The sequence below is a fragment of the Peromyscus maniculatus genome, chromosome 3 (assembly GCF_049852395.1).
Source record: "Peromyscus maniculatus bairdii isolate BWxNUB_F1_BW_parent chromosome 3, HU_Pman_BW_mat_3.1, whole genome shotgun sequence".
In the NCBI taxonomy this organism is placed as follows: domain Eukaryota; kingdom Metazoa; phylum Chordata; class Mammalia; order Rodentia; family Cricetidae; genus Peromyscus; species Peromyscus maniculatus.
Genome location: NC_134854.1, coordinates 13,588,590 through 13,604,277, shown reverse-complemented (window position 1 = coordinate 13,604,277; position 15,688 = coordinate 13,588,590). Strand labels below are relative to the sequence as shown.

General features: G+C 35.5%; 1 protein-coding gene across 1 annotated transcript in view; it reads right to left on the bottom strand.

Moving 5' to 3' along the window:
* Positions 1-601: 601 nt before the first annotated feature.
* The window catches only part of Samtor (S-adenosylmethionine sensor upstream of mTORC1), a 56,521-nt gene continuing 41,434 nt past the window's right edge, over positions 602-15,688 (bottom strand). The window contains exons 4-5 of the mRNA XM_076566195.1: positions 4,824-4,938; positions 602-2,909 (exon numbers count right to left, since the gene is read on the bottom strand). Of these exons, the coding sequence (XP_076422310.1) occupies positions 2,280-2,909; positions 4,824-4,938 (745 nt within the window). The 3' untranslated portion in view covers positions 602-2,279. The remainder of the gene's footprint in view (positions 2,910-4,823; positions 4,939-15,688) is intronic.

The window sequence follows — 15,688 nt, the reverse complement described above, 5'->3', positions numbered from 1 at the left end:
AACTTCACTGGTCACTACTTATATAATCTGGCCCCAACCCAGTGACTGCTCATGTTTCAGCACTTACACCCTCAACTGGCCTTGTGGAATACGTATTGGCGTAAGTTCTAATTTGAGTAAGCTGAGTTTACAGTAACAAATGATATAAAATCAAACATATTTATACTAAGTGGTAGTAGTTCTTATAAAGAGATATTTTTAAGTACTACTTAAAATACATCATGCACACCTTGGAAAAAGCAGACTCAACATCAGTAAACAATCAGAAGAATGTATAGCACCAACATATTTTGCTGTAGGTCATACCTAGATCAACTTTCCAAAGCACTGTTTCATTTACTTTCAAAGCAATTTCATTTGGTGTATTGTTTTGTTTTCTCTTAGAATTGTAATTAGTAAATAAAACAAGAGAATATGGTAAGAGGGATGCTACCAAAACATAGTTTTGTTTTATCCTGAATACAGTGCGTTTTCATTCTTTGTCTTTTCTTTTGAGGGAGCTCTAAGATATTGTCCTGTAGTGCCTAAATGAAAAGAAATATTAACCCTAATAATTATAGAACTGTATGCTATTGAAAGCAAATGAAAAATTTCAAGTTACTTATGGCATATTTGAACAACCAATGTTTATTGCATTTACACAACTGACCTTTCTAAAATTAGTTATAATCATGTCACTTTCATTAATTTAGCATGTGAAACTGAACTTGAAATATTGGATATACACAATGAACCTATCTTAAAGGGTAAGTTTATGTATTTCTAAATAAAATTTGACATTCAAAGTTAACTATAGCAATTCACAATAAGCACAAAAACATCAGTTTACCAGAGTAAAGAAGTGCAGTTTATGAAATTTAGGATTAACTACTGAAAATGCAAGTTTCCTTTTAAAAATACACACATGCACACGTGTGCGCAGGCACACACGCTTGTGCGCACATACACATACACCCACACACCCACACACACACCATTAACCATGAAATCTGAAACTGTTATATTTCAGTGCAAAAACCTCAGTATGAGGTAATTTTAATGTAATAACCACTTGAAAAAAATCCACACAGTGGCACTCTTAAAAATGATAGTTTACATGACAATTGCTGGCTGACAAGACAATGTGGACTATATGTTTTTAACTGTTTAAACTTGTCTTGTTTGGACATATATTTCTTGTTAATCATTTGCTTCTGATTCAGAAACACAGAAAGGCATTTATCAATGTGGAAAGGGAAATTTCCCACAGCCAACTAATTGTTTATATAGTCACAGAAAATTATCTGCTAGGGCTTAGAAAGAAATTAGGATATTAAAAGGTCAAGACCATTCTACGAGATTATCAGTAGAGGGTTAATTTCAAAAACGTTCATGTAATTCCAAACTTGTAGTGCAGCAGTGCCTTAATGGACAGGTAGGACCCTATCAGAGCTGGTCTCAATAGAATATACTCTTCTAAGTGCAAACCCTTTCACAAAGGTGGTCTCAGTCAGTGTTGAGTATTAAACATTGCTCCTTGCTTAAACAGAACATTTTATAAATGTACTCTGAGTTTTAAAAAATAAAAATGAACTTTCACAGGTAAAACAGACTGAACACCAAAGCCTAAATCAGTAAGAAAGTCATGGAAATATTACTTTGGCAATGGTATTTGCTGTGCTGTGTTAATGAAATTAGAACATACTTCGGGAAACGTCTCTTCCAATGTCTAATGTTTTCAAATGAGCTTAATATTAAGAGTTGTCACCAATTTCAAAAAGATCAGAAACACTGTATCAGTAGATGAAACTGAGTAGAAAATGTTTTCTGTAATAGGTAACAATTTAAAAGAAAAGTGTACCATGAACAACTAAACCAACCTATGTGTGAAATATTTAACTTGTGAGTCATCAAAGTGCAATCTACAGCTTTCTACACATCTTAAGGTTCCTCAAGACAATGGTGTAAAGTCAACACTGGACTAAAAAGGAAAATGCACAGTAAATTAGACTTCACAACAGCACTATAGAGAAAAGAGGTACCTTTTAAAATCTTAATGCAAAATGCTAAAGGAACAGTGGTTTCTGCTAAGACAAAGTCACTCTGCATGAAACTTTAAGCTTCCTATATAAGAATAAATTTTGAAATCCAGAAGTAGAAAAAAATAGCAAACTCTGTAAACGTTTGCATTTCTTCTCTGCAAACCAGGCTTTAAATACTGAGTTCACGTTAGTATTCTGATTAGTGTAAGCAGTTAGTTTAGGAGTCTGGAATAGAAAGAAGGGCTTTTTGCTTTTATATTAACTTAAAAGTAAGATGGGATCCTCTAGCTCATAGAATGGAATAGAGCTGGCTTGACTTTCTCCAGAATCTGAGTCATAAGGAGCATCAGGGAGCTCTGTGAAACCATATGCTAGTTGTTCATCTTCTACATCTGATCGAACATAGCAAGAAGGATTAGAATACTCCTCATCTTCTACACTGTTGAAATCTTGAGGAATATATAACATCCCTGGATAGTTCCTACTAACCAAGTCACTGGTGGTTTTAAGGGAGGTTTTCCTAAAAGCCATGAGATGCATATGAGAAAATTTTGAATACTTGAAGCGCTTAAAGCCCAGGGATTCTATAGCAATCTTCCAGCTCTTCATCATCATAGCATGCCGGTTCTGATGGGAGGAATCGGGGGTGATGATGAGCAGTAAGCCATTCAGCACTAACAGCTCATGGGCTTTCTTGCAGCAAATCCATCGCTGGTAGGGTGACGGAAAATAGGACAGGAGGAGAGAGAAAACAACCACATGGAAAAGTTCTCCAGGAAGAGAATCGATAGGATTTTTCAGCTGCTTCAGAAAAGCATCTATAGCGTCTTGTGCAAGCTGGAGTGGCTGCTGAAGCTGCAAGTTCAGGAAGTCACACTTGTACACACTCTGTAGAAAGAAAACAACAATGAAGGCATGTTAAGAATTTCAAAGAGTGTTGTAGGCATGCCTGTAATCCCAGTACTCAGGACTGTGTATGTTAGAAGCCAGCCTGGGTGACATAATGAGACCCTGTCTCAGAAGAGAAAAAAACAAAAACAGTTTCAAGAATATGTTCAACCTATAACGTAAGTTTCACACCACAACATTTAACATCTCACAGCTTTTCGATAGAACTCAGTAATGACGACCTTTTCCTTCTAACTCTACACAGATTTTCTTTTCTTCCATTATTTTTTGTTTTTTTGAGACAGGGTCTCCTGTGGTCCAGGGTAGTCTTAAACTTCAAAGTCAAGGCTAACTCAGGGCTCCTGATCCCATCTCCTCCTTTCAAGTGCTGGGATTGTATGTGTGTACCACCATGCCCTGTTCTCAACTAAACTTAAAAATTTTCACTAAGTAAGCCCCTGTAACTTCTAATCATCATTCTATACATGCAAACAAATACATGCACACTCTCAAAATTAGGAATAATTTAAAGCACCTTTTAAAAACTGATGCTTATTTAGAATTTAATTTGGATAAGAACATACAGGAATGATTCATTTCTGTGTTAGGCACATTTATATTCAGTTTATTATCAACAGTTAGCCAAATATGACAAAAAAAAAAAAAGAACTTCTAAGGAGGTGATCAGAGCTGGAAATTGTTACACAGTTTGTAACTCAATTCTTTAGCAAAGAATGTATGCTTGCACACCTACTGCTGGAACTCACATCCTGGATGTCAGGAGGGAGGGAGGGAGGGAGGGAGGGAGGGAGGGAGGGAGGGAGGGAGGGAGGAGACTGAAACCGAAAAGTGACACATAAGTGGACTCATCAGGTGATGAGTTCCCAGGTGAATGGACTATTGGGAGGAGACAGAAACTGTAGGAGCTGAAGCCTAGTTCCAGGCAATGGATGCTGTCTCCGTGTCCATCTCTATCTGTATCTGAGGAGTCGGCCTTGCCTCAGGCTCAGAATGAATACGCTAGCTGACTGCAACCTCTGACATCGTGAGACAAAAATAACTTGACCTCCTAAATCTGCCTTTGTCAAGTACTTTGTGACAGTGACAGAAAGGGAACTGACAGATAATGCAGGAAGATTTATGAACTTTCTATATGCAGAATGATGCTAACGCTCTTTAAAGTTCAGTCCAACATTTAAAAATGATACTGACACTACTTTTATTCTAGTAAGAAGTTAATTCCTTCCTTGAAGCAAATTACACATTAAATTTAATTAACACTATCAAGTGAGTAAGGAGAATACAACAAACAAAGAAATAAATATTTCCTATTTGGCTGGACACTCAAATGCTACAGAAATATAAAATAAGAAAGTAGTGCAGGGCTTGGGAGATGGCTCCATGGGTAAAAACACTGCCCTGAAAGCCTGACAGCCTGAGTTTGATCCCCTGGAGCTCATATAAAGAGCAATGCACATAGCTGGAATCTCCACACCCCTACAGTAAGATGGGAGGCTAAGGCAGGAGAACCTTTGTATATGTTGTTCAGAGGTAGACAACTATGGATCCTAAGCAATACACTTACCTTTTGTATTTTACTCTTTGCAACAAAGATGTTTACAAAGACATCTTTGTAACCTACAGATTTTTAAATCACAAAGATTTTACTATAGCATACTTCTAAATCCTGGTTTTCTAGATATAAAGAAGGAACAGAACAAAGAAAATATGTTAATATTAGTTAGCTAAATGCAAAAAATTTTCAGAATATGTATTTAGTTTTGAATAGAAATGATTTACTAGTTGGTAGACAGGAAGTATATCTTTGCTATCTTAAGAATATAAAGACAGTGCTTTTCCTTTTTAAAGACACATGTAAAAAAAAAAATCAAGTTTGTAAATAAAACCACATACCTCTACAGCAGGTACAATATCTATGCCAACGGTTAGAAATTCTTCAAACTTCAGAAACGGATTAAAGCAGCTGCCAACATCAAGCAATCTGATCTTTTCAGAGGCTTGAAGCAACCTGGAAACAGACACATGCTTTAAAAAGCAAGCTGAAAATAACAAAGTTGAAATTCACACACGAGGATAAAGATTATCACGTAGATTATTAGCTCGTGTCTTAGGAGGAGGGCATGAAGAAATGCTGATGATGTGGTTACATCTATGCATTCCATGGCAAAACAAAAATAATCTTTATATAAAAACAGTTTCAAAGTGGCTGTAAAAAATGAGGCAATGTTTTCTATTTCTTGATCTGTTTAGTATCTGGCATACAGTGGATTCCAGCAGCTGTCTGAGCACTGACGATTCTGTAGTATTCCTGCCAGGAAGAAAGACTCAGAAAACACTCCTCTCACAGAAGAAAGTGAAAAACAAACAAACAAAACAAATGGTAACTTTGTGAAAATAATTTTTCTCTAGCAAAGACTCCAAAAGTGTCTTAAACCCATACAATACATCTTGAGAACTACTGTATAAGAAAAAATAAACTCTAATTCTCAACAGTCAATAGAATTGTATCTTTGGATTTCACTTTAATTTGTCTGAATGACTTAAATGAACCAAAGGAAAACAATAAATTATATTCTTTAAATCAGAGAACTTTCTTATTGTATGCAAGTGTTTGTCATTTCCAAAACTAGCAGAAAAAGAGGTAGCAAATTTAATCAGAATGAAGTTCAATATGGCTCTAGGCAGTAGACAGCAGCCTCTGTCAGTCCCAACCCTACATTATAAATAAAAACAATAATTAAAATAGTATGACTGTTTCAACTTTGAACATATGCCACTTTAACTAATGTTATAATAATTTTCTCCACAAAATTTATGAGTACACATTGGAAAAATAAAGGGAAAAGAACATAAATAATTGTGTAAGAATAGAAGAATGTTGGTATTTTTTGAAGGCTAAAGTATAGAGACTTGCCTAACTTTGTTCTAGCATTTACTTTAGAGAGGTTTTAAACTACAGATCTGAAAGTGATGTTTTAGAGAAGAAATGCAATAAGGAGGTAATACATTCAGCTAGAGCTTGATGTGCTAACATTTTATACAAACAACAGTCATCTGTTTTATTACAAATCATCTACAGTGCACTTCTCTACTACAGTACACAACACAAGACAGTACCCAAAAGATGAATCAATTAAAAAAAAACTTTTGTCAATAAAATGTAATTTTAAGAACTTATCTGAACAGGTTATAGGAGTATAGAGGATTAGCAGTTTCTCCAAGTGGACTCTTCCCACCTCACCCCAATTTATAATATAACTTGTTTTTTACTAGAAAAATCAGATAAATGTCAGCTTCTGCAACAAACAGCCAGAAACCTTCTCACTGACAAGAACTGCTCTGGAAACTCGAGAGGTGACCTTCTGTGCCATGGCTGATCTAGGTGAAGACTATCACATGTAATCTGGATGATGTCTATAGCAAATACTCACTTGTAAACTGATTACATAGGTAGTTTTTAAATGTGACAATACACTAGTTGAAGGAAGATAGAAGCCAGCAAATTCTTATGGCATAAGTTACAAAATGCTCAATCAGAGCAAAAAGTCTAGCCAACAACCAGAGAAATACCTAGCATATACTTGTGCATGTTTGAATATCCAGATGACAGCCAGTTAGAACAAAAGAGAATCTATAAATATATGTAATATTGTATATATCACTCAATAACTATTCTAACCCTTCCTTGAGGCTATAATTAAGCATATGAGTTTTGAAATTAGAGACTAAAATAACAGAAACATTGATCTGTCTTTTAATATGTAATGCAGGGATAAGCAGGATAAAATGAGACGATCTATTTAATATTTAATCACTGTCTGGTACATACACTTTTTTAAAAAGCAGGGTCTGGCTATACAGTCCAAGATGCCCTAGAACTTGTTCTGCAGCCAGCTGGCCTCTAGCCCAGGATGACTTTCAACTCATGATCCTTTTGCCTCAGCCCTGAGTGTGACAATTACAAGTATGTCCTAGAATGCCAAGTTCTTTGACATTCAAAATTAATATTAACAGATCAAGCAATAAAAATATCATTATCCTTTACTTAAAAGGAAGAAGCAACTGAATTTACTGAACATGTGTTATCCTGTGTTGATATTGAGGTAATGGAAATATTTGAAAAAATTAGTTCTAAAAATACATGAACAGGTGAAGACATGGATAAGTCAGGGAACAAAAAACTGCATGTGGATATATAGTTACAATACTGTTGGACTACTTTCTATTTTCAGCATTGCTGTGGGATGGTCTGTATGTCAAATTGCTCTGATTGGTCAATAAATAAAACACTGATTGGCCAATGGCCAAGCAGGAAGTATAGGCGGGACTAACAGAGAGGAAAATTGAGACAACAGGAAGGCGGAGGAAGACACTGCCAGCCATTGCCATGACAAGCAGCACGTGAAGATGTTGGTAAGCCACGAGCCATGTGGCAAGGTATAGATTTATAGAAATGGGTTCATTTAAGATATTTAAGAAGCCTGCCACGGCCATACAGTTTGTAAGCAATATAAGTCTCTGTGTTTACTTGGTTGGGTCTGAGTGGCAGTGGGACTGGCAGGTGACAGAGATTTGTCCTGACTGTGGGCAAAGCAGGAAAACTCTAGCTACACAGCATATTTGCTAATTCTTTGTATTGAACTACTGGTGATCACAAATTTCAAATTAACATTTTATTATATGTCAGTGAGTTACTTGTGAAAGCAATATACTTAATGAAGCATGCATAAGCTTTTTCTTCGTATGTTAACAATAAGACTGTATAAAAAGGACATTCAAAAAGTTTCCCGCTAATACTAGAAATAACATCAAGTTATGAGGCAGCGTGGGAGGGCAGTATCAGAACTTCAAATCATCTATGATATCTGATCAAATACCTGTCTAGATATCATGGAGGTATTTCTTAAATATAAGATTTATATTTATATCAGAACTCTGAATAAGGCTGATTGCCCTCTACAAATGTGCAGGTTTCATGCAATCAATCAAAAGCTAAGAGAAAAAGAACAGAGTTGCTTAAAGAAAAAGAAAGTTTTCCTTCAGATTGATTCCAGACTCAATCTGCAGTATCTCCTATTTCCTGGGTCCACAGCAAACGAGGTCTGCACAACAGATTCCAAACTAGGCAAAATGGGGCCAATTTCTTCAAATAATTCTTCTCTTCTCATTGTATTTATCTATGTGTATCCCATTGATTTTTTTTTTTAAAGAAATCCTGACTAAAATGCAATCCCAATATAGTGTTTGTATGTGATAGCTCAACTTCTTGTCTGTCATGTTGGATACCAAAGGGACAAAAGGGAATTCAAACCACAGAGGAATGACAGTAGAAACCTCCTGTTAGTTTCCTTGCAGTATACTATAATGTGTTGTTTCCTTGTCCTGAAAGTAAGTCTGAGCAATGAACATAATTTCTTAAAAGGAGGCATAGTCAGCAGGAATACTAGTAATTTTTATGGATGTATAGATCTCTCATCACCACAAACATGCCTATACTTTTAAAATTATTTACTGCTTTTTCTCTTAACACAGTTGGTCTCTTTTCACACTTGCCATATTTTAAAATTAATATATCTGAACTTCTGTCTTAAGGTTTCTTATATGCTAAACATAAACATATTTTTCTTTGAGGCTGAATGTAGCTCACTAGTCTAGCATGCTCAATGACTAAGGTTTGGTTCCCAGCAATGGGAGAAAAAAAAAGTGTTTTACATTTTTAGTTTCAAAGCAAATACTTAAATTGATCTTGTTTTCACTCTGGGGAGTTAAATGTAAGTCTAGTAAAACTGGATCTACTGTCGTGTTGTTACTAGGGGAAGAAGCTAAGTAGAAGATACTGATACTGGATCGTTGTTTTTTAAAAGTATATAAATATATAGATTTTTTTTAAGGAGAGCATTTGGAGTAGTTTATTCTTCAACATTTTAATTTTCCATCTCTTTGGAACCACTTGCCATGTTCTTAGAGTTCCATTCTACTCCCACCACTCGCAGGCATTTCACCTTACTGAATGGTATACAGACTGGAAAGATACTCGAGGGTAACAAGAAAACGAAGGGTAGAAGAGTATTAACTTTTTCTGTTTCTAGCCTCAATCCACCCCCATGTTATAAAGTTAGAGTTAGTGCAATCATGAGACCGACATAACTGGGAACTGGTGGTATACTTTATTAATAATTTCTTCTAACAGAGAATACATTCACCGAATTACAGAGTTCCTTTACACATACGATAACTATGTGAGGCTTTGCTAGGCACAGCAGAGTATCACTAACATCTCTGCAGGTAGAGCTTTACAATCTAATACAGTGGTTAGTTAGGAAGCCTGGAATGGTCCTGAGCTAGGCACTGAGTTCACCAGGTCTTACTTTTGCACTCCTGTCAAGCTCTAGGAAAGTCTGGCATCACATAACAGTTCTCTTGTAACCAGGAGAGAATGGATAATCTTACAATACTATGAATTCTTTGAACCAGAGACTTCCCCACACTTTCAGAACTGCTATTATACTGTGTAAATTGAACCTACAGTGAATACAGAACAGAACAGAAAGTTTTGGGGATAGGTGTTTCCTCTTGAGTGTTTTTTAAGGCAAATAGCATTATTTAGAAGTTTTGGGGTTGAGGAAGACAATTCATCCGTAAGACTTGACTCCTTCACACTTACATTTATAGTTTAAAAGTTCTGTACTCTGACCGCTATCATTGATGGCTTAAATAGAAAATGTATATAAGTAATAACTTTTTGTTGAAATCCAAAAATCACTTCTCTAGAGAACTGAGAGAAAAATCCAGAGCTCTTCATATTTGTGTACTTCCACAAACACTTCACCTAAAGGCTCACACTTCATTTTGGTTAAGTTCTTCAGAATACTCTTCAGTCTAAAACATAGCCTTTTCTAGAAATAACTATCCTCAAGTCTTTAGTTTATTCACTTATGCCCATGTTTATTCTCTCATTTATTTAAACACAAGCTGAGTATTTGTATGCCAAGCATTCCATAGGTTTCATGATAAATGATAAGCAGTCACTATTTTTCAATTACATACAGCAGGAGTATAACTTAGGGTACTGCAATACAAATACACTGCTTTCTCAATTATTTTCTCAAGTCCTTCTATACAAAGAGCCAAACTGAGTTCAGATGGGAATTATAAATAATAAATGGAGTAATATCATCTCCAAAACCATAAAGGATATTCTTGAAATTAAATGTACACATTCTCCCATAAATATATCCATATATTCTTTCATACAGTTACTCAATCCTGAGAAACTGGCCATTATTTTTATAAAAATAAACTGAATGCAGAAACACCTCACAATTTCATTAAACATTATGACTGAAGATGCCTGCTTTGATTTTGGCAATCCAAAATTAGGTAAGGAGTCTTCATCAACTACGTAATACACAGGAGAGCCACTGGGGAGAGACAGGAAGGCTCTCCATCAGCTTGGTAAAACAAACAAGGGCAGATGGAGGGCTGAAAACCCCATAGGGATGTTAATAATTGGCAGTTTCAGTTCCTATTGTAGCACTTTCAATAGGGGCAGCTATCTCATAAGTTTCATTGTAGAAGTTTTAGACATAAAATATATGACTCATTGGCTGAAACTGGGTTATACACTATAGATCTGATCCTGTATAGACCTGAATACTAGATCTTATAAGTATTTAAAAATTCTCATGCTCAAGTGATCTCTGTTTCTCTGTCTGTCTGTCTGTCTGTGTCTGTCTCTCTCTCTCTCTCTCTCTCTCTCTCTCTCTCTCTCTCTCTCTCTCTCTCTCTCTCACACACACACACACACACACACACACACACCCCAAGTATGCTTTCCTTACTTGATTTTCCCTTCTTTTTAAACTTCTTCCAAACAATATTAACACTCTATTTTTTCAAAACAGTAAGGTTGCAAGCAATTGCAGGGATCTTATTAGATAGATTAAAAATATTTGAAGACTGGAATTCATAAATACAGAGACTCATAACTGGACAAAGTGTAGAGAGTGAGAGACTTTAGAAAATTCAGTCCTAAGTGGGATATCTCCATCTAATCCTTCCCCTCAGGGCTCAAGAAACTCTGCTGAAAATGAGGCAGAGACTGTAGGAGCCAGAAGGGATGCAGGACACAAAGGAAACAAGATCTTCTAGATATAACAGGACTGATGCACACATAAACTCATAGAGACCGTGGAAGCATAAACAGGGCCTGCACAGGTCTAAGCTAGGTAGGGTCCCAGTGCCGAGATGGGAGAGAAATGGACACAAGTCCCCATCCTTAGCCAGAAACTATCTCTAACTGATAAGTACTCACAAAGGAAAAATTAGTTATCTCCGCTGGAGTCTCACTGGTTACACAAACCACTTAAGGGAGGGCCTATGCCCAGCAGTAGATGGCCAAGACAAAATGAACTCAATAGTATTTTTGGAGGGATTTTGTGTCTGTGTGTATGGCTCATAATGCTTTGTGTGGCCATGACTTTTAAACCCTATAGGTCTTTTGCTTGTATATTGTGTTTTCTGATTTTGTGTTTTCATGGGATTTCTGTGTTTGCAAATGTGTGTCTCTGTGTCTATGTGTTTCTTGTGCTTTTTTAATTCTGTTCACTTACTTACTTGTTTTATCTTATTTGTTTGTTTTATCTATTATTATTATTATTATTATTTTAGATACCTGTTTGTTTTCTAATAAGAGAGAAAGCAAAAGGGTGTAGATTTGGGTGGGTGGAGAGATATGAGAGGTGTTGGAAGAGAGAAACCATAACCAGAATATATTGTATAAAAACAAAATCTATTTTCAATTAAAAAAAATTGGAGTTTATGTTTTTCCCTACACACCACTGTAACTTTTTTGCAGGGTCTCAAATTAGAATAATGCCAAAGATAACAGCTTATTTGCCATCTCAATAGAAACAGTAAAATTTATGAGTACTACTCAAAGCAGAGAATTGCTGAACTCTCACTATCACATTCCATGTGCATATAACTGAAAGTTAAAGTCAACTGTCATGAATTTTATGGATTACAAAATATGTACATTCTATTAGAAATATATTATTTATTGTTTAAAGCATGGTATATAATTAATTTTTTTCTTTTGAAAATTTTTCTTATAGCCATCCAACTTCTCTATTATTTCCTAACTCTTATAAATACCATGTTCCAGGATATTTTTGAGACTGGATCTCACTGCAGAGTGCCTGTACTTCCAAGCTTGGCTTCCAGAAATGTGTGCATGAAGAACAGCCACCAGCACACAGAGCAGGTTAGTCTCTTCGTCTAAGGGAAACCATTCTGTCCCATGTGTTTCCCTAACTATGGATCATGAAGAGTATCTCCAGTCTAAAACAGAGAAACTTGAAATGCTCTAAAAGCTGAGAATGATTGAGCTCTGGACATGATGCCTCAGTGGAAAATTCCACAGCTGACCTTCATGGCGAGTCAGTCAAAAGCACAGTGCTGTTACATATAGGGTAACAATTAAATTCTAGGCTTTGTGTCATGTGAAAAATTAATCTGATGTTCTGCCTGGGTTCCATCTCTAAGCTATCTTGTTGGATGTGTATATAATTCCTTAAAAGAAAAAAAAAATCAGAAATCTAAAGCACTGCTGTTCCCAATCATTTAGATATTCAACCTATAATATACTTTTTTTTGTACAATATCTTTTAAAAATAACATTCCAGAATCGGTAGCTTGTACAACGTGTAACAATATTCTGATATTTTCATTTTTTTCTCTTTACTCAACAGAAAAGAACTGCACTTAGAGTTAAAACAAAAATAAGTTAGATTTTTCTACCAATTCACCATTGTTACTATCTACACAAACCACAGATATTATTTTGTGAATAGTACTATTGCTTGTTTGGGTTAGTATTGGGCACTGAACTTAGGGCCTCATGTATGCTTGGTAGGTGTTCAATCATTAAGCTCTGAAGCTTTCTATCTCTATAAATATCTTATACTTGAAAACTACTATGTATATGATTAAGTAACCAAAAATAGTAATACAGAAAAATATAGTTGAAAAATTAAAATATAAACTAAGATATCTGCAACTCCATGTACATTTGTCTCATTTAATATTATACTTTCTTTTTTAAAAATCTTAACATTTGTTTTTCCCGATTTCCCTGTTACCTCGCAGAGAGCAAGAAAACAGTATCAGTTAACAAATTCTACTCTTTTAAATGGCTGGAAACGTTTCATTCTTAGGTGTTCTGGTTGCTGAGGCTACTTGATATCTCACTCAGGGATTGTCTGCTCTTCAAATGTAAGCTTTTCAAATTGAGTATCTTTTAAATAGTTATTTTTTTTTTAATGCTTGCTTCCTCTAAACACACACACACACACACACACACACACACACACACACACACACACACAGTTTTACTGGCTTAGAAACAGCAGAGCCATATGATGGTTACAATGGCCATTTACTTGTTCTTCTATCTGTTCTCTAAATCTTTTTCCTTAGTCCCTTTATACCTGAGTGAGGTTGTGGCATTTTATAAGTATGGTCATCATAATGTATACAATCCAATCTGGGACACTTCTGAAAATAAAAGAGAACTAGCAAACATAAACAAAATTGTACAAAAATACAGCATATGGTCATCCCAATTTTATGCATAGTAACAAACGAAATTATAGCATCAATCAATGACTAACATTCAACAGCTAAAATGTCTTAACTGACTTTTTTAATTTCTGAGTATGATTTTTCATTGCTTTTTAGGTTAGGAATATGCAACTATGTTCAGTATACTCTAGCATGAAATGTATTTTTTGTAAGAATTCTCTGAAAATCATAAATTATAATAATCTACATAGTACTTTTAACCACAGTAGTTTTTTTTGCAACAATTTTATGACTTTAATCTCCCTTTGATGAAAAATGAGCTGTATTTATCAAAACACAAATGATTTAAGAACAAAAGAAAATAAGACATAAGTTTGTTCTGAAGCAGTCTATATAAAACTAGTGAGTGTTTACTGAGGTTCAATACTGACAATACTATGCTATTTTAACCGAAAGATGGCATTCCCTAGTGAAATTTCATTCATGGGTATAATCAGTAACTATAAGGTTTTCTAACTTATGAGCCAGAAAGACTGCTCTGTAAGGGAAAGAAAACAGAAACAGAACCTTCAAGTAAAATATTTATTTGGTCACTTTACCAGAACAACTTTGCAAGTAACATCATACAGCTAGACAAACACTTTCCCAGTCCCAACTGTGCCTCTCAGTGAACTGAAGACATAACTTTCCTTAGGGGTTTTATGTTTTCACCATCAATACATTTTTATGTGTCCAAAACACAGACATAGACACACCCAGACACCCAGACACACACACACCTCTAACACAGTTGAGATTAGAAAAACGATTAGTTCTGTACTTTGTATCCTCTTTCACAACTCTTGTCCTTTTGCTGGGATCTCCTCCTCTCTCACTGTCTACTATCACCCTTTCTCGGTTTCTTTTCTAAATGTCCCATCACAACTACATATAGCAGCTGTTTACATATAGGCTGTGATCACATGAGGGAAAATGTGGACATTTCCTTTGATTAATATACATTCTTAGTCCACCTTATTCCTGCAAATCTCATGCTTTCATTTTTCTTTATAGCTGAACAGTATTCCATCTTGTATGCAGACATTTTCATTATTGATTCTTCTATTGAGGGACATCTAGATTGTTCTATTTCCTTTCTATAGTAAATAGACACAGATATGCAAACACCTTTGTGGTAGGATATGGAATACTGTGGGTATATGTCTAAGAGTAGAAAAGCTGGGTTATGTGGCAGTTTTTAAATAAAAATTTTTTGAGGAATTTCCAAATGGCTCAATTAATCTGTACACCCATCAGCAGTGAATGAGGATTCTTCTTTTCCTATGTCCTCTCTAAAACTGGGCAGATTACTTGACAGTTATTCTGTCTGGGCTAAGGCAGAACCTCAAAGTAGTACTTCCCTGATGACTAGGGAGTAGTTCTGAACAGATTAAATTTAGTCGTGCATGCAGTGTGGACCCATCAGGATCCAAAACATAACTCCAACTTCAAGTCCACACAGATGATCCTGGTCAGCCCCAGAGGGACACAAAGAAAACAAAAAGACAGAAGACAGGTGAATGTTAGCAAGGGACAGGACAAATGGGAAGGAGGGAGGAGAGAGAGTGGGGTGAAAGCAATCTAATTCATCATACACATGTATGAAATTTCATTAATAAAAAATTGACAGAGAAAGTGATCCTCATGGGGAAATACGTAGGTGTTGCTTAAAACTGTAATGCTGTACCTTACTCTTTCATCATGCCAATGCTGTAGCCCATACATACATCTGGGCGGGAGCCTCAGGGCTACTCTCTGACTTACAATTTTGTTAATGTGATTATGTTAACATTAAAATATTTATGAAGATGGCTCAGGATATTGAAAAATCAGGTCACTACACATAGAGGTACACAATTAACATGTGCTGTCGTCAGCTGGGCAGAACTCCCTATCTGCATTTCCAGGTATTTTTCTCTTAACCTTTCCACTTACCATCACACTTGAAGACTGTGCCATTAGCCTACTCGGAACCTCTCAATTGAATTTCAAATCACTAAAATGTAGTTGTCACCTTAAAGGTCAATGACCTGTTAGTTGTTAGATCCAAGAACAGTCAATTTGTTTGTTTCTTACTGGCAAAAATAGTTATTTGTTACTTCAAAAGAAAACACTGAAGCTCCATTCCTTAAATT